At 39.5% G+C, this 24,803-nt stretch overlaps 2 protein-coding genes across 5 annotated transcripts in view; both read left to right on the top strand.

Moving 5' to 3' along the window:
- Positions 1 to 6,542, top strand: part of LOC309791697 (tumor protein D52) — a 116,071-nt gene extending 109,529 nt beyond the window's left edge. For all 3 annotated transcript variants that reach the window (XM_082600722.1, XM_082600720.1, XM_082600721.1), the window contains one exon: positions 3,746 to 6,542. In XM_082600722.1, coding sequence (XP_082456848.1) covers positions 3,746 to 3,865 — 120 coding nt within the window. In that variant the 3' untranslated portion in view covers positions 3,866 to 6,542. The remainder of the gene's footprint in view (positions 1 to 3,745) is intronic.
- A 3,251-nt stretch (positions 6,543 to 9,793) lies between these two features.
- MRPS28 (mitochondrial ribosomal protein S28) overlaps positions 9,794 to 24,803 on the top strand; it is a 100,454-nt gene continuing 85,444 nt past the window's right edge. For both annotated transcript variants that reach the window (XM_082600723.1, XM_082600724.1), the window contains exon 1: positions 9,794 to 10,037. In XM_082600723.1, the coding sequence (XP_082456849.1) occupies positions 9,822 to 10,037 (216 nt within the window). In that variant the 5' untranslated portion in view covers positions 9,794 to 9,821. The remainder of the gene's footprint in view (positions 10,038 to 24,803) is intronic.

Raw genomic sequence — 24,803 nt, forward strand, 5'->3', positions numbered from 1 at the left:
TTTCTTTACATTATTTATGGATATTTAAGATGATATATACTCTTTTAATCAATTTTTTTGAGTGTGTATTGTAGCATGGCCAGCATAAGTGCTGAAAAGAAATGTATAATTTTAAAGAACAGTAGTACTTTAGAAGTTTGTGCTGCTTTTTGCATTATTCAAATACTTTTGTAATTGGACAAAATTTAATATAAATCTTATTGTGGAAGATTAAAAATATAGAAAAGTACAAAAAATAAAACAAAAAAGTGGTCCTACGACCCACAGACAGTGATGTTGTAGGGCTGTGCTGTTACACTTTAAAAAAGAATTAACCAAGAACCTGCTGTATAAAAAAATAAATAAAATTAAATTTAAAAATTAAAAAGAATTAACCATAAATCATAAACATGTTTTTGTATCATTATTCTTCTTCAATATTATGTTCAGTGGCTGCTTACATAGCCTTATAATGGATATTGTTTGTTCAATCCTTAATTATTGGACATTTTTATTATTATGATGATGCAGTGGTGATCATCATTGATAATTCATTGTTTTATTTTTTTTTTTTTTTTTTTTTTTTTTTTTTTTTGCTGTACGCGGGCCTCTCACTGTTGTGGCCTCTCCCGCCGCGGAGCACAGGCTCCGGACGCACAGGCCCAGCGGCCATGGCTCACGGGCCCAGCCGCTCCGCGGCATATGGGATCCCCCCAGACTGGGGCACGAACCCGTATCCCCTGCATCGGCAGGCGGACTCTCAACCACTGCGCCACCAGGGAGGCCCTGTTTTATTTTTTTGATTGCTTTGATATTGGTGAAGGTGGACATTTTCCCATAATAATCAGCTTTATTAATTTGTAAATTGTATTATCTTCAAGATTATATTCAAAACTATAAAATCATCAAGGATCACAAGTGACCAAAAATGTTGTTTTGTTCCCATCCACTGCCCAGACTTCTCTACAGAGAAGTGCAAAGCCCATATGGTCATTTCTTCCTAAACAAATTCTGGTAGTTACTGTGGATATTTTCTAAGGGTTAAAACTAATATCTTAAAATGTTTTATATAAATCAGCTTTAAAATATTCATATTTTGTCTTTTAGAATTGTAATTGAGTCACTTGCTTTTAAATATATCTTTTTAAAATTACAGAATCAGGGTATGCTTACAGAAAGAAAACAAACACTGTATCATGATCTGAATCCTTTTTTCTTGCGCATACAAACGCTACTACCCACCTTTTCTGTTTCTACATAAATGTATAAATGTTTTTCAAAAAGGAATCACACTGTACAAACAGTCCTACAGCTTGTTCGTTCAACCCCCCTAGCACGCATGCTCTAATGAACCCACAAACGCAGGCCCCTGTTCTTTTTGCTCACTGATGCTTCTCCAGGGCCTAGAGTAGTCCTTGGCATATCACAGCTACTTAATACATGTTTGATGAGCAAAAAATACATCATAGTCATTCTTTTAGGTCAGTACCAGAGGCCTGCTTTATCCTTACTAATGCCTAGTCAGGTGTTTGAAAACAAACTGTACGTTGCAAGAAGTCAAGGTTTTACTCTAATTCAGTTCTCAATGTTTTAGGAATACCATAGCCTCTCCTTGAAATCTACCCTGAGCATTAGTTTTTTAAATGACTAGCTGGAAAACCAGGAAAGCCTCAGTTCTTTTGACACTGAAGAAGAGGAGAAACTTGCAGGTCATTTACTGTGTACTTTCCTCCTGAGTATATTCAGACTCTCTAAATTGTAGTGAAATCAGTTTTTTAAATATGACTAGGCACCATTCAAATAAAAATATATTTTTTAATAGTATAGTATATTAGACAAATATCACCAAGGAAGCTGTAAAATATAATTGTGTGCTTGGGATGCAGTTTTTCTAACTTACATTGATATTCAGTTAAACATCGGGTCTACATGTATTTACATTTAGATTTTGGATCAAGTCATTAACTGTGATTATTGAGCATTTGCCATGTGCCGGGAGATGAGTATTGGGCACTGGAAATACCATGGTGAGCAATAGGGACACAGACCCTTTCTGAAGATGTTTAGACAATTAAATGGCCAATGAAAATAAACACAGGGTAAGGTGCTATGACAGTGGAAGTCAAGGCTGCAGTGAGGCTCAGTAGTGGGAATTTCTGTCATGCTTGGCAGGAGGGAAGGTCAGAGCGGGCTTCTCAGAGGTTGCAGTAATGTAAATGGAAACCAAACCTTTAGGTTGAGGGGAATGTTTGAAGCTTTGGGGCCCCTTTGAGGAACACCAGGAACTTTGCTGTGCTGTGGGGTATTGAGCAGGAGATGTAGCTAGAGAGATGAGTGGGCCACGTTAAAGAAAGTGTGGCAAGCCACTAAAAGATTTTAAACAACCCGAGTTGCACATTCTTCTGTGCATTTTAGAAATATCACTGTCTGCCCTGCAGAGCTAAGGGGGGAGAGACTGGAGAAGGAAACAAGGTGGGAGGGAGGCATTGTAATCCAGGCCAAAGATGTTGGTGTGGTGAGTTGAGCTAGTGCCAGAGTTGAGAGATGTTTAGACTTTACAAGTGACAGAGAAAAAGTTAGTGATCGATTGGATGTGGAATAAGACAGGGAAGGACCAAGGATAACTCCAGGAGTCTGACTGGGAGTTACTACTGACATTCATGGTCTTAGAATAGAGAAGGGACCAGTTGTGGGGAGGAGTTGCTTTAGGCTTGTGAATTGCAAGAGGTCTTAACATTTTCTTGTAATTAAGGAATGTTTTAATAAATTTAATAAATATACAGTGGATACAAGTCATGCACATTTTTCATGCAATTCAAAGATTTTGGATGGGAGGCCAAGAAGAAATGAGAGAGAAAATTTCAACTAGATTCCGATTGTTAATGAATCTGTGCCCAGTCAAGACTGAGCTAAGAGCAAGGTCAGATGCAAGCCCACTGTGAGTTACATCCTTGATCATTGACTGGTTTCTTAATGTTAGTCAGCTGTCCTGTTGGTCAGTCATGAGATGTAATGGGGGCAGGAGAGGGGGTGACGGTGGGCAGGAAGCATAGATTCATCAGTGTCATTAAGGATGTGTAAGGGTTTTGAAAAGCATACAATAGTATACAAATGCGGGGCAGATATATTCATTCAAACAAATGTCTATTGACAAATTTTCAGGCCAGATAACTTGGAGTAGTGCTTCACAAACTATAATGTGTATAGGAAGCACCTGGAGATCTTGTTAAAGCCTGGATTTCAATTCTGCAGATGGAGATGGGGAGGCCAGTCTGAGGTTCCAAATGTCTAACAAGCTCCCGGGTGATGTTGAGTCTCTAGGTCCATGTACCACTCTTTAAGCATCAAAAGGTTAGAAAGTTTATGCTGTAACTGGGAGACATACATATATTTCTTTCCTTTGTTTTACTCAATAATATTTCACAAAGTGTTATCCAAATATGAAGAGTTCAGTAGATACTTTAGCATAATAGGCCTTACAAAATTCGTCAGACAACCTTCCCCATGAAGAACAATAAGCAGATAGGGGAAACAAGTGGAGGGGTAGAATTTACCAATTTGAATATTTCAGCACGGAAACTGCATAAGTTTTTCTGGGAAACCGCATGGAACATTACAACGGTACTAAATTCTGTACAAATAATCACTGAGCTCTTAGGCTCCTGATTTATTTGTTCTTCAAAGTAAAATTTGAGTTACTTTATGCAGAGTCAGCGAAGTTTATGTTTCCTAATGTCTCTTCCTTTTTGAACTTTTATGTTAAAAGTCTAAAGTAGGAGGAACCAAGCCTGCTGGTGGTGATTTTGGAGAAGTCTTGAATTCGACTGCAAACGCTAGTTCCACCACCACGGAGCCTCTTCCAGAACAGACACAGGAGAGCCTGTGAGATTCCTACCTTTGTTCTGCTACTCACTGCCAGATGCTGCAAGCGAGATCCAAGCACATCTTGTCAACATTCATTGCCATGAATTTCCACCAGATGTGCTTTTGTTGAGCTTTACATATTCCTTTGACCAAATAGTTTGTGGGTTGAACAATGTAAAAATATCTTAACCTCTATTCCTGGGAAACACCCTTTTATGTGCATTTAAGGCCCTTTATTTAGAAAATATCATTATAAAAACATATATAGTACCTGGAGGTCCTCACTAGAATGATCTAAGAAGCTGTGGGTTATCATAATTGCTTTCCTACTTTACAAAATTGCTCTGGATCTGGGATACCAGTTTGATCTTTGTCTTCTATACAATTTTCTTTTTTCCTCTTTGAATCTCTGTGTATTTGATTCCTAGGTAAGATTGTTCTTTAAAATTTTCTGTATCCTGGTTATTAAAAGTTTTGGCAAATTGTTCTTCACCTCCAAGGGAAGAACTACCAGGTACAAAAAATATTTTCGAATAAATATTGTTTTGGTATAAGTTATCTTATATCTTGGGTGTTTGAAGACACCAGACTAAATATTCAATTTATTATAGTTTTGTAAGTGACAGTATGTACAGACAGTAATTCAAAATCCTAGGCGACTTGAGAGTGGAGCCCTCACATCCTTGTTTATCACCATCTGTGACAGTAACCATTTCAGTGTCATGGTCATTATGCGTCATGGTTATTGTGCCACTTATAGCTACTTATTTTGCACCAGATTAAAATTTTAGTTTTGGAATAGATTGTAAGTTAATGTTCTGAATCAAGCATATTGTATTATCAATAGGTTGAAATATGAACACTGTCCTCAAACGTTCAGTTCAAAAGCCTGAAAGATTTTTAGATCTAGGTAGCTGAAAAGTGCTAAAATCAATCACATTAGGGGAAAGATTGTTGTCTTCATTTAATTCATTTAGCAGCATTTACAGTAAGAAGCACACATATGACTAATATAACTTGAAAAAATTTTATACTAAGGGGTTGGTGATAACTCCTGAGGATTTAATGCATTAATAAAAATCAACTCATCATTTTCTACTTACTTGTTTTCAGTGTGTTAGAAATTACAAAATGATACTCTAGATGTTGCCCCCTGCTTTGAAAACTGAGTGTCAGGGTTGAATGAACCAAAGCCTCTGGAAGTATCTGCACGGAGGCCAAGGTACTCTATTAATTCTAATGGCTATTTACTCATCACCATCTTTTCCTTATGCTGTGTATGGTTATGGCCTACAATGTTGTATTTGTTATTTATCAAGTTGTGATTGTTTTATTATTGTTTATGCCAAATGTTAATTGCCAAGCTTGGAGTGACCTAAAGCATTTTTTAAAAGCATGACTAGATTTACTTTGGGATAAATTATCTTATCCAAATCTGAAAAGCTACAAGTGTTGATTGTTATAAAATATTGATAACATGCTGCCATTCTTGATTGCTGGAGCTTTTGTTAGCACTTCAGATGCAACTGAAACTATGCTCTATTACATGTGAAAAGCTTAATAAATTGTGTATATCAGTAGTATAGGTCTCAATATTTATTATGAGACCAGTGGTCTGGAAACAGCTTGTTGTGTTACATAATCAACTGGTATCTATGCTTTAAAAGAAAAAAAGGCCGTTTTTTACCATCTGCTTTAAATCACTGCTTCATGGTATCAGACTACCATAAATTACTTACTTGAAAAGGCTTTAAGGCAAAGGTTGTTGAAGCATTGTCCTAGCGGAGTTGACATGTAGAAATTTGTCTTTTTATAGAAATATTGTGGTTACTCAACATAGCTGTTAAATTATTTTTTCAACCAATTAGTCTTTCAGTTGTTTTTATCACATCTTCTTTTCATCACATTGTTTCTTGGATGTCCAGCCCTATTGTTGTCTTTTTAACAAAGCAAAATGGAGAAGATGGCAGTTTCTTTAGTTGAATGAAATAGCCTCAAGTCTCCTTACTTTATGAGAGAAATGATAGAAATAGGGTTGGAAGGTGGGATGGGTGTATGTGGGTATTGGTGATGGTTGTAAAAGAATAAACTGGAGAATCACTTTTCTAGACATCTACCTACACTTAATTTAGAAATGATTTAATCTATTGCAGAGTACTCTGCCTCTTAAAAGCAACAAAACAGTAGAGGGAGGATAAATTTAGAAAAATAAACATCGACTTAGAAATATTATTCCAAGTAGTCTTTGTGGAAGATTAATATTATGAATTCACAGACATTTAAGCAATTTAGAACACAGTAATTACTAAGAACAGCAGAAAGGGGTCCCGGTCATTCTACTGTGTTTTGTGTTTGACACTGGAAAAACATAGCAACAAGAGTGAAATCTCAGATATTTACGGATTCAAGAAGTGTGACAGAAGAAAATAATTCCTGAAATTATCCCCTTCTTACAAAGGAACTCCTTAATTTATGGAGTTTGTGGGAAATAAAGCAAGAATTCTCACACCTATGAGGCCAAAGTAATCAGTGGAAGAGAGGAGAAACCACTGGATTATCCTAGTAGTAACTCAAAATATTGAAATAGAGAAAAAACATGTTGAATTTGGACTCACTACTTCTGGATCTGTTAAGGAAGAGATACTACTATTTTTTTGTGTGTAGTATTTGAAAACAATAAAAATTCTATAATTTGGGCATGGGTTCTTTTGTATTACCTATCTGCTGAGGAAAGGGGGTAAATCCATTAATTATACAACCTCTCTCCAGACCCTTCATATCCTGGGTATAGAAAGAACCAGGAGCAGCTGTATGGACTCAGTGTATCAAACAAAAACGCTACATGCTGACTACAAAAAGACATTTGTAAGTGACTATTTGCTGTATTTGTGCCAGAGAGGCTGCATAAGGCCCTATATCAGGATCGCATGTGTTTCTTTATAGCTCTTAAGACCCAGATGAAAAATCAGATTTTTGCCCATAATGGGGAGACGTTTGGCCATTAATTAGTGGCTGTCCCATTGTAACTGGATTAATTACAGAGGCCATATTGGTTTACAGTTAATAATAAAGCATTTTCACTTTTAAGTAAACCTACAATCCATAGATTTCAATTTCCACGTTCTGATTGTGAAATAAAAATGAACCAAAATCAAAATGAGCCAAAAGAACTCACTTTTAGTTTGTGAGCCCTGAGAGGGCAGGGCCTGCATGTGCCTATCACCTGCCAGGATTTTACTTAAATAAAACGCTACTTGGTGACTTTCACTTTAACACGCTTCATCTCAATGTGCTTTCGAGTTTTCCCCTTGGTGTCTAGAATTAATTCTTTTCTCATTTTCCAGTTTGACTCTTCTCTGGTATTCTCTTCTTCCAACTCCTTAAATGCTATTGCCTATCTCCAGTCATCTACACAATCTCCTTAATGATTGTATTCATCTCTATGGTTGAAATGACTGTCTTTACAGTAGTACTCATATCTTTCCGGTGTTTCACTAGCCCTATCTTTATTCCAGGTTTTCATGCATGTTTGAGAGGCATGAACTTCTAAATCACCTTCTGGTCACCTCCACCTAGCCACTAATAGCCACTATTTATTGAGCTTTTAGTAGGTGTTGGGCATTTCCCACCCATTTCCTTTAATTCCTCACTCAAGGATGTGGTGCTGTCCCCATCTGACAGATGAAACCACAGCCAGTAGACATGGAGCCAGAACCTGAATTATGTTTTTATTCACTTGTCATCTGCCATTACTAATATTTTTAAAAAGCATACTAACAATTTGCAAGCTATATGGGAAAAAAGAAGCTTGTGTTTTTAATAAATCAAGAAGGAAAGTGTGGTTCAAGGAATACAGCAGGATCAGAAGTGCCATGATGTTGAAATACTGCCATTAGGGTTATTCTTACAATTGGCACTGACACAGGCAAGGACAGTGTGCAGATTCACTCAGTCCTTTACCCTCTCTCTCATTTGATGATTCTGATGCTTTACCAAAGGCAGAGAACTAGGCACACTTGAAGTCAGTTGGTGCAAACTTACTCTTATCCATTGAAAACATCAGGATTTGTCCCCAAATGCATTATCACAGTACTGAAGGAATTTATCATCTGGCTGAGGTAGGACACGAAGATAATACATCCACTGAATTTTAGAGCTGGGATATTAGTAATCCCATTTGTTCTGTAGATGCTGATTTAGTTAAGTTTACAAAACACTTCCTTAAATTTAAGACAGAGGCTATGGGCTTCCCTGGTGGCGCAGTGGTTGAGAGTCCGCCTGCCGATGCAGGGGACACGGGTTCGTACCCCGGTCCGGGAAGATCCCACATGCCGCCGAGCGGCTGGGCCCGTTAGCCATGGCCGCTGAGCCTGCGCGTCCGGAGCCCGTGCTCCGTAACGGGAGAGGCCACAACACTCAGAGGCCCGCGTACCGCAAAAAAAAAAAAAAAAAAAGACAGAGGCTAATAACTTGGTTTTTACGTGAGGAAACCAAATCAGCAACATTAAATTGGCTTGCCTGCGATCAGGACTGGAGGTCGAACTAGAACTAAGAACACTGGTCAACACTCTTTACAATTTACCACACTTTTTCCTGAAGAGAAACAGAAGTAGCAAAAGCCATAAAAAATAATGCAAACATATCTTCGGCAAGACTTCATTAATGGTCAAGGGAAAGAAACGGTTTATGTACCAAAAGGGAGAACTCACCTGGAGTAGAATTTATCTTAAGCTCTCCGCCGAATTTAAGGACTGCCGAACAGGTGGCTAGTAATAAGTTGTGTGTGATTCATACAGTCATGCACCATTCTAAGGTTAGTGCACTTCTAGGGTTCTGTCTGCTGTCTACGCAGTTGATGAGAACATCAGAGTTTTAAAATCCACAGTCAAAAGCATTATTGGGAATTCCCTGGTGGTCCAGTGCTTAGGACTCTGCACTTTCACTGCTGAGGGCATGGGTTCAATCCCTGCTCAGGGAACTAAGATCCCGCAAGCTGCGCAGCGCAGCCAAAAAAAAAAAAAAAAAAAGTCTCAGTCAAAAGCATTATTAAAATAGGGGCTGTGGTCATACATAAAAATTCCTTCTGTCCAAGTACTTGTAAGTGAGCTGGAAAAGTGCTTGCTACCTCCCTCCAGGTAACTACGCATTAATATAAAAATGCTGGGTAGAAGTTGGGTGGACAGCTTAATTCATAAACACTTCAAGCATGGAGTTAGGCTCGGTTTTGAAGGTGGGCAAATTCTGGCAATTAACTTGGGGCGGGTAGGGAGAAAAGCATAAGTGAGGGTGGGCCTCTGGTGGTGTATGTTTTGGCATTACGAAATTCCTTAATTCCCTAGAAGGGATTGTAGCTAAGAGGTGACCAAAAATGTCTCAAGTTAATATTTTTGTAACGAAATTTAGATCCGGGATTTCACAAATGTTTGAGCCCTACCATGTGCCCGCTGTCAGGTATTCAACAGCAAAATTCCTGCCCTCAGTTTACAAATCGAGAGAGCAGACGCTAAACAAAATTACTACTAAGTAAACTACGTGGCATATTGTCTGGGATTCCAATTCTAAATAAGATAGTCAAGGAGAACCTCGCATTTGAGCAAAGGCCTGAAGAGCGGTGGCGACCAGAGAGAGCCTTGGGGCCATCTGGGGCAGACACGCAGGCGGCGGGGCCAGCAAGAGTCGCATTACCAGAATTTACAGCAGTACAGGCCCAAAGGGCACCCGCGAGGGCGAAATTGCTCCGAGTCAAAACCCTTTCCATGCAAAACTTAGCGCGTCGCTGCTAGTAGGGGACTTGAGCCACCAAGGATTTAGTCCCCCAATTTTACCTTAAGTCTCTCTCACACCACACTTCTCCCTCACACCGATTAGGCCACGCCCACCGGCCCACAGTGCTCCGCAAGTGGGCGGACCTCTCATTGCTCCGCCCCGTGACCCGCACGTTCGCGGAGAAGCCAAAGGTCAGAGGTTGTGGAGCCGTCATGGCGGCGCTGTGCCGGACCCGTGCCGTGACGGCCGACAGTCATTTTCTGCGAGTGCTTGTCTTCTTTCGGCCCTGTCGAGACGCAGGCACTGAAAGTGGCTCCGGAAGCGAGAGTTCTGATTCCACGGAGCCTAGGCCGCGCCTAGGCGGCTTCGCGAGCTCTTTGAAGCGGCACTCAGAGCTGCAGCGGAAGGCGGAGCTCGGACGGATGAGGGTGAGTTGTGGGCGCTAAGCCAGCGACGCGTTGGCGGGCGGGGCCCGCCGTTGTGGGTGGAGCCGGGAGCCGGGATGGAGCCCGGCGTAGGGGGTGGGCCCGGCAAGGTGGGTGGGACCGAGAGGCGGGGACGGGGCCCGGCGTAGGGAGTAGGGTGGGGGGCCGCGGTGTGGCTTGTCCCACCTGCTGGCCACTTAGAACAGAGCGTGTGGTGGTGTTTTTCCTCCGTTTGTTGTACTTTTGTACAGCATTTACATGCTGGGCGTGCGCTGCCCACACTCCTTTGCATGCGTCTTCCTCGGGCGAGTGCTGGCAGGGAAACCAGCAGCGAGGGTTGCCAGTGACGCGCCTAGGGCGACTCTTGGCACTCCGAGTAAAGTTGGACTCACACTGGGAGAGGCAGGGCCCTTTGCTCCTCTTGTTTCTACCCAGTAGCTGCAGTGTGGACCTTAGTGTCTGGCGTACCAGGCTCATAAATATTTCTTAATTCAGTGGAGAGGTGAATCAGAATTACTGTCACTATGAACTTGAGCAAGTAATGTAACCTGTCAATGCTTCACTTTCCTTCCCTGTAAATGACCTTTTCCTTTTTTAAATCCATCTGTCCGAGGCAATAATTTTGTAAAATGCGATAAAATTACTAGATAAATAAAATGGAAGAAATAGACGTAAATACAAGTCAGATTTTTTGAGTTAGTGGACATGAAATTGGATGTCTGGCAGTATTAAACTGTATAAAAATAAATTGTATCAATTTCTGTACTCATCGCCTTGGGAACCAGTACCAAACAGTTTACCGATGGGTAGTGTCGTGGGTTATAGAAAACTGCCCAGCATCTAGCACAGTGCTTGACTCTTAGTGGGCACTCCGTAAGTGTTTGCCCAGTGCGTGAATGAATGAATAGAACAGAAAGTGCACATTTGAACTTCAGGACAATCTGAGCAGTCTTTGAATTGAGATCTTTGTGTGACTGCTCACAAACGGTTGTATAAGTGAGGATAGGACAGGCTTGAGCATGTGAGTTAAATGTGCTACTCCAGAGTAATAACTGAGCAAAAACAATTGTCAGAGTAATAAGAAAACTGAAGGTACCACATTAGTTTTATTTTAGTGTTTATTGGAAGTTTTCAGTACTTTTGTGACATATTTATGATGAGGAATATGAGTAGTTGTTAGGTATTGATGTAAAGATTCAACTTTGTGAAAAATCTTTCACTTCACTCTTTGAAGTTTCTGGAACTATGTAATTGAAGAGTATCCTGAGATTACAAGATGAATAAAGTTCGTCTTTATTGTGTGATCAGGATTTTTGAAAAAAAATTGTAAAGTATAAAAATAGTATTGCAAAAGGAGCATGTAAATAGCACTGAAGGTGGGAAATATAAAAGCCCCCTTTTTCTTTCCCTCACTTTCTCAAAGCTGGAAGGTGTATTTTTATAAATGCATACTGCTAGAGATTTTATGTATGCATATATGAATATAAGCTAATTATATATATATATATATATATATATATTTTAGAATGTACAAGTTTTGAACTACATTATTAATGTTTAAGAATGTAAGCTCTGGATTCAGACAGACTTGGTTTGAATTCTAATTTTTCTGTCATTTACTGGCTGTGTTTCTTTGGAAGGTTACTTGATATCCATATATCTTCTTTTCCTTTTTTTATAAAAGGAAAACCTGTCATGGGATTATTATGAGATTAAATGAATTCATTATTTAAACACTTAGCACAAGTACCTGATAATAAGCACTCAGTATATTTTCATTGCTGCTGCTGAAAATTGCTATTCTCACTTAAGTATAACTTTGAATATTTTTCCTTATCATTATATATGTGTAGTGTAGTATACTTACTGCTGTCCCTAGGTATCCATGGGGGTTTGGTGCCAGGACCCTCTGCCATATCAAAATCCCTGAATGCTCAAGTCCCTTATATAAATGGTGCAGGTAACCCTCTGTGGCTCCCGCATACGTGAATACAGAGGTCTCACTGTATATCTCATTGAAAAAATACCTGTTTGGTATTCCATGGTGCGGATATAGCATTATTTTTTTAACCAGGCCTTCACTAATGAGCTTCTAGGTTGTTTCTGGGGGGTATTTTCCCCCTTAATACAGACAGTGGCACAGTGAGCATTTACATTTTTTTTGCTTATTTATGGGATATATACTAGGTCAGCGTGTACACACAATTTGAGTTTTGATACATACAGACTGCACACTTCCACTTACAGTGCATGACAGTGCCTGTTTCCTCACCCACTTATACATGTGGGGTATTATAAGTGGATTTTCTTGGTAGTGGACAGTCAAAACAGAATACAAAAATTGGGAACTGGAGTTGTTTATCTCTCACCTCTGATACCAGTTTGTAATTTTTATCAAAATAACTGCATGTTCACATTTTTTGACTTAATAAGTAAATGCTATCAATTTGAGCTCATAAAATACACTTATACCAACAAAATACTACACTTAATGTTATATATATTGGGGTTCTATGTAAGATTTAATTTGTAACATGGTTTCTGCTTTAAAAAATGTTTTTAGAAGGTAAACAGTTTGCTGTTCCCTAAACAAAGCACTATTTCTTTACCTTTGCTCTTTCCCCTAGAATTAGCTTCCCTGCCTGCAAATTCCATAGTAAAAATCACCTCTTCTTTTAGGCCTTTGTCATTTCACCAACCAGATGAAACTCCTTCTGAATGTCTTGGGGCTTTGTTTTATGCTACCTTTATTTTACACACACAACTCTTAAGTTATATTAGAGCCATTTGTGAACTTGTTTTATCCCGTCTCCTAGATTGTAATTCTTGGAGGTCGGGGTAGTTTTTTATTTACCCTTTTCATTCCTTGCATAATGCCTTACACATAAGTAGGGATTTAATATATATTTTTTGATATGAATTGGAATAAGATTTACACAGTTTGATGTCTGAATAACTATAAATGAGAAATAACATCTCGTGTTATTGGATTAAAATGTATATATACATAGGAATGGAAGTTGACATCCTACCCATTGGTTTAATTCTTACTCTCAAAGTGCAGACATGTATCTATATGTGCACCTCAGAAATAAGTGATATTCAGTAAGAGCCAAGCAAGTTATCCTTACAAGGGACTCCCCCCACCCCCAGGCAGGAATTTAATCAAGGACAGTTAAAGGAATCTCAAGTTTAAATGACCTGAAAGGCCATTTACTCATCCATGCTCACTTATCCATTATCTTTTCCTTGATTCATTAGCTTTAAGATTGGTTTCTGCATGTATCTCTTTAAGTATTTTTTTGTTTGTTTGTTTATTTTTTTTTACGATGGGACCAAGTCCTTTTCATTTTTGTAACCAACATAACACATACTTATGAATACAGGACATGGTAAATGTTTGCTAAATACATTTTTAAAGTCAAATACCTTTTTTCTTTTCTTTTCTTTTTTTTTTTTTTTTTTTTTTTTTTTTACTATTTTAAAAACTTTAACCCTTTTATGTCACTTAGACAATAGAGATTTGTAGAACCTGTTAAGCCGATGGGGAGCTATGGTATAGTGAAAGATCCACCTTATAGCCACAGGGTGGCAATAGTTGAGCAAAGAATTTGGTTTTCTGCTTTATGAATATTACTGTTTCTTAACAGTAGAGGGGGGCATATTACTTTTCAGCACATTGAAAAAGTGGTTTGCAAGAGTTTATGAGGCTACACAGAATGTTTTATTTTTTTAAGATGGAGAATAACATTTTATTGTTTTAGCTTATTTATGTAGAATACTGATATTATACTTTATAGTTTCATTTTAGCAATATATTAGATAGAGTTTATGTAAATATTTTTAAATGTTATTTTTTACTTTTTCATGAACATTTCTTATCGGCACTTTTTATTTCAAAATGCTGGAATATTCCAGAAGATAGAATATTTAAATCAGCTATTTTGTCCTTTCAGAATACTGGGAAAATCCAAAAAATAGCTTACTTAAAGGATTTGTTTCAATTCTCTTATTTTTAGTATAAGTTTTAAGTCTTCTAAATTCATAAAATAGCAGTATTATACAGCTTTATTTAACCCTTTGTTTTCTCACTAGTTTTATATTGACAACTTTAAAAATTACACAAATGTTTTAAAAACTAATATGTAAAGGAATGATGAAAAATATTTCTGGTTTTAACCATGGTGTTCCCTAGTTTTTACATTAGAGAATTTTAGGAGAGTTACCTCTAACTAATAAATAAAACCTTCTGAACTGTCTAGTTTCACAGTAGAGTCTAACATTTTCAAAGCAGGTTTAGAGGAAATGACCAGCTAATATAAAAACAATGAAAGAGTGTTTTGAGGTAGATATAAATCTCCAGGGAAAATAGGTTTTTTTATCAACAGCTATAATATACCTATAAATAATACTATACATTTCCTACAAAGAAAAGATGAATATATTCTGTATGTATTTTGTTTTGTGGGTGGTCATATGCTCTGATCATACGCAATCAGACTCTTAGGACATCTCAAGTCAGCATTAGCTTTCACTAGTTGAATATCTTTCTTAACTCTTATTTTTGCTCAGGCATCTCACTCCCTTCTTTTAATGTGTTTGGATTTTGCTTTACTGTTTTTTTCTTTTAAAGGTTATATTAAGATTTTCCCTTTTGATTAATTTTTCTAATGTGATTACAGCTCTTAAGTTTGTTTTTATCTATAGGTATTAAATAACATAGGAAATAAAGGAAACTATCACATTTGAGTGGAGCCTGGTTTGTAGGGATTCGGGCCTGCACCTGGTAAAATGCCTAGTCGGTCAATAGTCTGGGACATGTGAGATATCTCCCCTACCCCGAAGACAGAAGCAGTCCCTGCTGTCATGGCAGCTTTGTTCTTGAACCCACTGGGGAGGTGAGCAGGAGTGGCTGGGGAAAGAGGTTGACTGACCTCCACATGACTAGTTATCTTATCCCTTGATTATTAAGATTCTTTTCTGCAGAAGAAATGATTCACATTTATTTTCTCACTCTGTGTCCATTCTATCTTCCTATCTCTTTCCCAGACCTTCTTGTTATCTATTTCCCAGTCATGTTCCTGCTAAATCCCTGACCATCCAGCAAAATCATTAGTCACTTCACACAAATCAATATAGATCCCACCTTAGGCCATCTCTCTTTCCAGGCAAAACGATCATTCAGGTGTACGCTCAAGGTCCTTTACTGCTGTCGTTCAAAGGTACTCTAGCTCTGCACTACGCTTCACCTAGGGAGGTCTGTCAGAGTCTCATTCTACGTGTATATACTGCCACTGCCACGTCTGCTGGGTTGTAAAACTCAAGTAGTAGAAGAGCTTACCTGATAGCCTAGACCTTTTGCAGAGCCTTGTATTGTTCTGGGCACCACTCAAAACGGGCAGCTTTTTGGGTTACTTGGTAAAAGAGTTGAAGAAGCATGTCCAAATGAGGTATTTGTTGCCTACAAAATTCAAAGAGACCCACTAGGCATTGAGCTTCTTTCTTAGTGGTAAGAAAGGGTATGTTGACGTAGCCCAGACCATTGGCTCCCTAGGAATTTCACTAAGGCCCAATATTTTTGTGGGATTTATTTCCCACCCACTGGCATATATGTGTCTTACCATGTGTCAGGAGGAGTTCCAGCTTTCTGCTTCCAGGTCTAATCAGCATATGAAATGGAGCAGCATGCTGTCCAGTGGAATGGAGTGGCAATCAAAGTCTTAGTAGACTAGATTGTGGCATAGAGCTAGAGAATTAATGTAACCTGGAGGTGTATAGTCTTCACTAGCAGGTCTAGAAAAAGAAAGCATTTGTTAGATAATTATTGCATACCAGGTGCTGGAGGATATTTGATTTGCTCCAGCCATGAAATGACATCTGGAATAGCTGAAATTGGAGTTACCACTTGATTAAATTTATGATAATAAATTGTCATTTTTTAAGACCTGTCTGTTTTCTTCAGGGCCTCGTGGGCAAGTTGAATGGGCGTGTGGTAGGAATCACCACCGTGCATCTTCCAGGTCCTTGATAGTGGCACTAATCGCTGCAGTGCCTGTAGGAATGTGGTGTTGCCTTTGATTTACTTGTGTGGTAGGTAGGGGAAATTCAACAAATTCATCTTTTACTTGGCCTTCTGTACCTTAATAGCCTTCACTCCACAGATCAAGGAACCAGTGTGGGGATCCTGTCGGTTGCTGAGTGTACCCATTACAGTTTTGCATTCTGGAACTAGGGAGAGAACTATAGAGCAGGTTCATGGGATAGAGCTGAGCTAAAACTCCATTTATCACGTGATCTCTATAAGCCCCTGTTCTGACTGGCATTGAGTTGGTTCTTGAAGAGTTAGCGTCAGTTCAGATAATCCCTGAAAGGTCTGATGATTTCTCCTTCCTCAATGAACAGTCATTCTGGTAAATAGCCACAGCTCCTTTTGGGAAAGCTAGAAGGAAGATGGGTGATATAAATTTTTGCTTTTGTAGCAGGATCTTTCCTCAAGGGGACACAAACCTCCTCTTCATTCAGAAGGCTTGGTGTCTGAGAATTGCTTCAACTTTGGGAATTGGTTGAGGGGCTTTGATATTCATATGTGGTATTCAAGTCAGACTGCTGTTCTCTAGAACTAGAGTCTTCCCATCTATTTTATTTCTAAGGACACCATAACCAACCAGCCAACACCAAAGAGCTCTACAGGTCAGATTAGTTGGATTGCTGTTAGGCTCTGCTGCATTATGATAACGGTGCCCACCATGTTGTTGGCTAGTAAGTGCTGGCTTGACTCCTGCCACATTATCGCCACTGAATTCAGGGAGCTCTTGTTGGCAGCAGGTCTCACTGTCAGTCCTGGCCTACAGAGAATCACTACCACACAGCTTTCAGGAATGCTGGTGCTCCCTTCACACAGGTATTTCTCTTAGCCTTGGTGAAAGTGAGTATCTTATAGATCCTCTTGGGGGCCCTAGTAAGGAGTGGTGAACAGATCATAAACAGTAAATCCACTCCAGCATTCTATTCACTTCAAGCCTTTGGATACCTTTCTTTGTGGTATACTGAGGAAGTTCTGGTATTTCAGCTTCATCTAGTATAGCCTATCACTCTCAGCCATTTAAGCTAATATATTGTATCTGAATCTCTGCTTAGTGAGCCTATATTGGTAAATTTGGCTCAAGGCAACACTGTCTTCCTCTCACCCTGATCCAGTACCCTTAGGATCCATTCCCACATATATCCTCAGTTTCTTTTGATATAAATTAGCAAAATCATGCAAATCATTCTGGTTATCCAGCCTCCTCTTGTAACTATATTTCTCCCTATCCGGCATAATTATTCTCCTGCTACTATGATATACCTCTATTATAAAGGTTTCTAAACTTTTTTGATAATGCCCCTTCATTAAGAAATTTTTGAACATATGTTCCAATATTTATTTATTTCATTTATTTATTTTTGGCTTTGTTGGGTCTTCGTTGCTGTGTGCAGGCTTTCTCTAGTTGCAGCGAGCGGGGGCTTCTCTTCGTTGCGGTACACGGGCTTCTCATTACGGTGGCTTCTCTTGTTGCGGAGCATGGGCTCTAGGCACGTGGGCTTCAGTAGTTGTGGCACGCGGGCTTCAGTAGTTATGGCTCGCGGGCTCTAGAGCGCAGGCTCAGTAGCTGTGGCGCATGGACTTAGTTGCTCCGCGGCATGTGGGATCTTCCCGGACCAGGGCTCGAACCCGTGTGCCCTGCATTGGCAGGTGGATTCTTAACTACTGTGCCACCAGGGAAGCCCCAATATTTACTTTAAAAAGATTTATGGGGCTTCCCTGGTGGCGCAGTGGTTGAGAGTCCGCCTGCTGATGCAGGGGACACGGGTTCGTGCCCCAGTCCGGGAAGATCCCACATGCCGTGGAGCAGCTAGGCCCGTGAGCCATGGCCGCTGAGCCTGCGTGTCTGGAGCCTGTGCTCCGCAACGGGAGAGGCCACAACAGTGAGAGGCCCGCGTACCGCCAAAAAAAAAAAAAAAAGATTTATCTACTACAGTACTATTTATTATACACATTTTAAAGCATTCACAAGAAACAACAGTTTAAAGGGTTAAGTAAAAAAAATCACTAGAAGTTCCAGAAGTTTCTTCTTTTGTTCTCTGGGTTATCATGGAGATAACTGTTCTTTCATATTACTTGCCTTCTTTCCTTCAGCCTGCTCTCTAGGTTTGTATTCCTTGGTCCCAAGTCTCCTAAATCTTTCTGTGCACAGTCTCCCTTTAAGCTTCTCACAAGTGTTTCTTGCTTTCTTCCTCAATTTCTCTTGATAACACTACTTCTCAGATGGGTTTGAGAAGAAAAGGAGTCATTTTGGTTCTTGCTTCTCTACCATTTCAGACCACTGTTGTGTTAGAAATATTTAAGGAAAGATTCCTTGATAGAAATCTTCTCAATTCTTTGAGTTTTTTTCTTCAGCATTTGACTCACAGCTTTTCTCTTTTCCCCTTCTTACTTGCCATCTTCATGGACTTCAGCATGTACATCGATGACTTTGCTAACTAACACTTGGGCAACAGAGATGCACATCGTATTCTAAGTATCATATTCTTTTTTTTTGTTTGTTTCTTTTGTTTTTTTGTGGTACGCGGGCCTCTCCGTGTTGTGGCCTCTCTCGTTGCGGAGCACAGGCTCCAGACGCGCAGGCTCAGTGGCCATGGCTCACGGTCCCAGCCGCTCCGCGGCATGTGGGATCTTCCCGGACCGGGGCACGAACCCGAGTCCCCTGCATCGGCAGGCAGACTCTCAACCACCGCGCCACCAGGGAAGCCCTACGTATCATATTCTTAGACCTTCATTTCTACTTTCTTTTACTTGCAGATATACCATAATTTGTATGTATACAAATTCATTATCACTTGGAGCGATATCTTCAAGTTCTCAAACTCCTGAGCCCTCTTGGACCACAGTTTTACGCTCTTCACCTTCTCCATATCCGGAATCCCACCTTTATCTACTAGTCTATCAGCTTTTTCTCTGGGTCTACCTTTCTTCATACTCAGTCTGGAACTACTTGGCAGCCGTTCTTAGGATCTCACTCCCTTAATCTTTTGTCTTGCCTTCTATCCTAGATCTCCCTAAATGCAACTGACATTGCTCCTATACCTGGCCTGCCGTGTGCTCCTAGGTCTGCTGAGTGCAGGGTTTTTCAGTCTTGGCACTGGTGACACTTCGGACCAGATAATTCTTTGCTGTGGGAGCTGCCCTGTGCATTGTAGAGTGTTTAACAGCATCCCCGGCCCCTACCCAGTGCATTCCAGTAACATCCCCAGTCATGGGAATCAAACATGTGTTCAGGCATTGACAGATGTCCCCGGGGCAGAGGGGGGATTTGGGGGGTGGGGAGAGGGAGGGCAGGCAAAATTGTTCTGTTTGAAAACTACTAGGATTATCCATAAAACTTGATGGTGACTGGGTCTATAAGAAATTGATTAATTTTTTGTTTAAAGCTACATTTTAGGAGGTGTTTGCCCCATCAGAGGCACAGTTTGAGAGCTTTACATATAGTCATGTGTTTATTTAATCCTCACAACAACCCTGTAAAATAGGTATAATTATTAACCCCATTTTATAGGTGAGTAAACAGCAGCACAGAGAATCTAAGTGCATTGCCCCAACCACAGAGCTGGTAAGTGGTACCGCCAGGATGTGAACCATGTGGTCTGACTTCAGAGCCTTTAGGAGCCCGCCCTCCTACTCCAGGCCTTACTAATTGCTCTGTGACCTGTCATTTCGATTCTTTTCTTTCCTGATGGGCTAAGTTACCTATTGCTGAATAACCAACCCTCCTAACTTATTTCTCTAGACAATTTATTCAATTATTATTATGTTTTTTAGAGAAGAGAAGAAAAGTTTATTGTATTTATTTTGCCAGGGCGATAAATGCCTTATTATTAGGTATTGTGCACTTGGCCTTTTTGCCAGGTGTTCTGTGCTTGACAGAAAATTGCCTTCCCTGCCTGTATTCCTTTAATTATTCCCTTTGTTTTCAGGCTCTCTTCTCATTCCAGCTTTCTATAATTCCTGGCCTAATGGAGTCCAGCACCTTTATGGGATTCTTCAGAATAGATTGACTTATTTTCATACTGCATGTGTTTTTAGCTGCAGTTTCCTTCACTCTGCTTCACTAGTTACCACCCTTCTACATGTTTTCAATCCACTAAAAAGTTGTTGAAATCTCTTATATACTTTTTGTCTCCATTTTCTTCTCTTTAATACTGAGGGTTTGTCATTTTTTCATTCATTCTTTTACCCTCACTGAATGAAATTTCAGGAGGGGGAGAGAGATGTAAGTGCTCACTGTGCCATCTTGAGCCACTAATCCATTAATTTTACTAAAAGAGCATTGTTATGAGCATAACATGTACTGGTTAGAGTTGAGGAGACTGAAGTTGTTGCAGCACAGTTAATAGAAGGGAGTCTTTTTTTTTGTAATAAACATTTATTTCATTCTGATGTCTTTTTTTAACATCTTTATTGGAGTATAAAGCTTTACGATGCTTTATAAAGCTTGGGGAGGGGGAAAGATGGGGAGGGGGAAAGATAAGCGGGAACGAAGTGGGAGAGTGGCGTGGACATATATACACTCCCAAATGTAAACTAGATAGCTAGTGGGAAGCAGCCGCATAGCACAGGGAGATCAGCTCTGTGCTTTGTGACCACCTAGAGGGGTGGGATATGGGGAATGGGAGGGAGATGCAAGAGGGAGGAGATATGGGGATATATGTATATGTATAGCTGAATCACTTTGTTATAAAGCAGAAACTAACACACCATTGTAAAGCTCGTAAAGCTTTACATGTGGGCTTTCTCTAGTTGTGGCCAGCAGGGGCTACTCTTCGTTGCGGTGCGTGGGCTTCTCATTGCGGTGGCTTCTCTTGTTGTGGAGCTCGGGCTCTAGGTGTGCGGTCTTCAGTAGTTGTAGCTCGCGGGCTCTAGAGTGCAGGCTCAGTAGTTGTGGCACATGGGCTTAGTTGCTCCACGGCATGTGGGATCTTTCCGGACCAGGGCTCGGACTCATGTCCCCTGCATTGGCAGGTGGATTCTTAACCACTGTGCCACCAAGTAAGTCCCTGCATGATAGTTTTATACATACATACATATGTACATAGGCTTTATATATTAAAAAATTTTAAGTACTACATATTCTTTGTGTTCTAGATTTTCTAATATAAATAATATAAAGAAAAAAGTTCTATATGTAAATTTTTACAGTTAGCATTTGATATATTTCTTTTGAGGAATTTGTATCTATATAATATTACTGTAAACATATGTGTAAATTTATGTAAGTATGTATATGAATATGTGCACCGTGGGGGTTCCCTGGTGGTCTAGTGGTTAGGATTTGGTGCTTTCACTGCCGTGGCCTGGGTTCAATACCTGGTCGGGGAACTGAGATCCCACAAGTCGTGTGGTGTGGCAAAAAAAAAAAAAAAGTGCACTATTATTTTTAACTACCTACCAGATAGACAGTGTTCCCTAAAATTTTATGGGTATCAGAAACCTAATAAGTGTGAAACTAACTTACTCTCTTACTCCTGCTGCACTGCTCTCCCACCTCGTCAGTGGCTCCCCTTTTCCCTTGCTTTCTACAGCCAATTGGGTATCAAGTCTTTGCTGTACTATTTGGTAAATAGCTCTGTATCCCTTCTTCCCTATGGCCACTGCTTCAGTGTAGGCCCTTTATCATCTCTGTCCTAGTTACTGGAGGAGCTTCTCAACAGTTTGCCCCCTTTCCATTTTTCCCCCCTTTCTCTGGTCCATTTTGCATACTGCTGCCAAAGTTTTTTTTTAAAACAAAGAACAAGTACTGTCACCCCATTAATGAGAAACTTCTTTTGATTTCCCACTGCTTATAGGATAATGTCTAACCCACTTAGCCTTTGGTATAGGACTCTTTACAACCTGAATGAGGGTAGCAATTATTTTCAGCAATTTTTGGACCCTAATGTCTTGTCACGTTCGTTTAACTGTTTCATATATTTTCATATCAAGGCTAGAACGGAGTCTGGGGTACATGACAGGCACTCGGTATTCAACACATATTTGGTGAACGAATGAATGAAAGTGGAACTGTTCCCTATATCTGTAATTCATTACCTTCCCCTGTTCTATCTGGGCAGTGCTATTCAACTTTCAGGCTTCAAAGGGAAAAAACAGTACAGCAGAGTAACAGGAATACTTAGGAAATCTGAGATTTATGACCAATTCCTAAAGGAAGCAGTCAACCCTAAGGCACCTGCTTTACCTATGACAACTTTATGAATGAACTTTGTAGCAACATTTTCCATAACCAGGATTAGACACTGAGATCTATGATACACCCAGAAGGTGACAGTGTGCCTGGAGTCTTTGCGGTCTGCAACAGCATGAGAGGAGCTAACAGTGTTGGTTGTCATCATGGGTTGTGCTACATTTAATATTTTTAGAAACCATTTGACAAGTAAATGAGGAATTCAGAGATGATTCTAGACCATGTTTTTTGAAGGAGGGCTTTATCTAATTATTTGTTATAGTTTCCAAAAAGTATAGCAAGCATACAATTTAAAAGCAAATTCAGGTATTGATCAAGGTGTCATACTTGTGGTAAAATCATTTCACTCACTGAAACACATTGACTTCCATTGTAAAGTATAACAAAGTGAAGGCAAAAATAATGGAACAAAAAGCAATAGCATTCTATTTTACTTGATTTTAAAATCTCCTTTAAAAATAATTATTCATAATTTTATAAAGTTAATAATGTAGTAAATATTTTACAACACATTTACTAAAAATCTCAAGAGATCTTATTAAATAGTCAAGAACACTCTATTTTCTAAAACCTAGAGGGAAATACCATTTACTATCATACTAATCTCAGCCCTTCACAGTTGTAAAGGAGATTGTTGTTTTAGGAAGAGGCCCTAGTGATGGCTGAATTATCTTCAATATGTATTCAAGTATTAGATCTACTATTGTATCTTCCTCTCATCTTCTGCTGTTTTAATGACATCATGGCTTTAATTGAAAGTCTACCTGCCCCCCGTTCCCCCCCAAAAAAAACAGATGAAGAAGAAGAAGAATAGATATCAACCACAGAAGTGGAGTAATGGGAAAGCAGGTTATAGGGAAAAATGAGAAGGACCTTCCCAGGTTGCAAGCAGAATGAGACCCCCAAGCTGATAACCTGTCTGGCCTTGCCTGGAACAGTGCTCTTCCCAGCTGCTCTGGATGGTGTAGTGGTTCCCAGCAGAGGGTTATAGTAGCTGCACTTGTCTCTGACAGCGTACTTCGTATTACTCTCTTTGCATCAAGAGGACAATTCATAGCTGTTTCTGTGTTGAGCCTATAAGATGTGTTTCATGCTTGGCTGTCTGCAAAAGAACTATTTTCAAGGTGCTTGTTTAAGGAATTAAATATTATACTGTGTAGAATCATAAAACTAGTATTATGGCTCAAAGTGTAATATTCCTGGCTACCTTTTCAGCTTTATTTGGCATCTAGGTCTACTGACTTGTCTTTGGTTTAGATCAACCCTTATGTGCTAAGGATTCCTTCCCATTGGGTTTCAACCCACTGAAACAAATCTATCACCATACCCTCCCTCCAGCATCTAAGGGACTTGGCATCTGTCAGATGATTTGACTTTCTTTTTCTTGAAGCAGAGGTCATAAACTTTTGGTTCATAGGTCAAAATGTGCTCTGATTTATAAAATGAAAGACTTTTTTTCAATGTATAAACACTTAAAATTGGAAATTTTACATTAATACATGGATTTCTGGCTTTTCTTGGAAAATCAAAAGATGTGGCAACACTGGACTTGAACTGCAACTGCAGCTAGAGTTGAGCAGTGGCTAAATTTTTAGTTTGACATGTATTCTTCTGCTTAGTAAGCTCCTGGCTGGGCATTTGATTATTTTCTAATCCTTGGAGTATCCCATGCCTTAACATTGTCATAAATATGGTTTTGTAGTTTTTAAAGTAAGTGTATTATCAAACTCTTAGTAATTCTCCCTTAAATAACAAATGTAAAATTCATTCCAGATACAGGGTATACATAGGCAGATCAGATTGTTAATATTCTTCTGTGATGAGCTCTCACAAACAGAAACTCAGCTTCCCTTAGTTTGAACCGAAGTGCGCACACACCACACCACACACAAATTAAAGATGAGTAGAAGGCACAAATCTGTATTCGTGGATTTCTGAAAAAGCATGTGTTTGGAAAAAATTTTGGTAAGTTAAAAAAAAAAAGTAATCGGCTTGCATCATATGTTCAGCCCTACCTCAAGGAAATTCAGTACGTCAAACAACTAGAAAGTGAGTAGCACAAAACAATTAAAGCTGTCTTTCCTTTAAAATTTTACTTTAGGAAAAAGAAGAAAATTATAATGTTAAAATACAACATTAAAATGATAAAGTCAAGTCATTTGAAAATATTACATAACAAGAGCTCGTGTTCAGACTGCTAATTAAAGGACCCTTAATCATTTTTATCTTAATGCTCACTTAAATTTGTATTAAAGCATAGTCACTTTCATTAAACCAGTATTCGAAGGCATTTTTTATTTTGCAGATGGTCAGTACTAGGACTGAAGCCAATTGCCTTCTTGGATGCCCTCCTCGCACAATCCCCTCCCTACCCTCTCCTTGCCCCAGGCCTGAGGCTTTGTCTAAGGGGGCTCCTTATCCCGCTCACATTCCAGATTCCACCCTGGGCCACCACATCTGCGCCATCCCCCACCAAGCACAGATGCCTGCTTTT

Source organism: Mesoplodon mirus (genome assembly GCF_964341445.2).
Source record: "Mesoplodon mirus genome assembly, chromosome: 16".
Classification (NCBI taxonomy): domain Eukaryota; kingdom Metazoa; phylum Chordata; class Mammalia; order Artiodactyla; family Ziphiidae; genus Mesoplodon; species Mesoplodon mirus.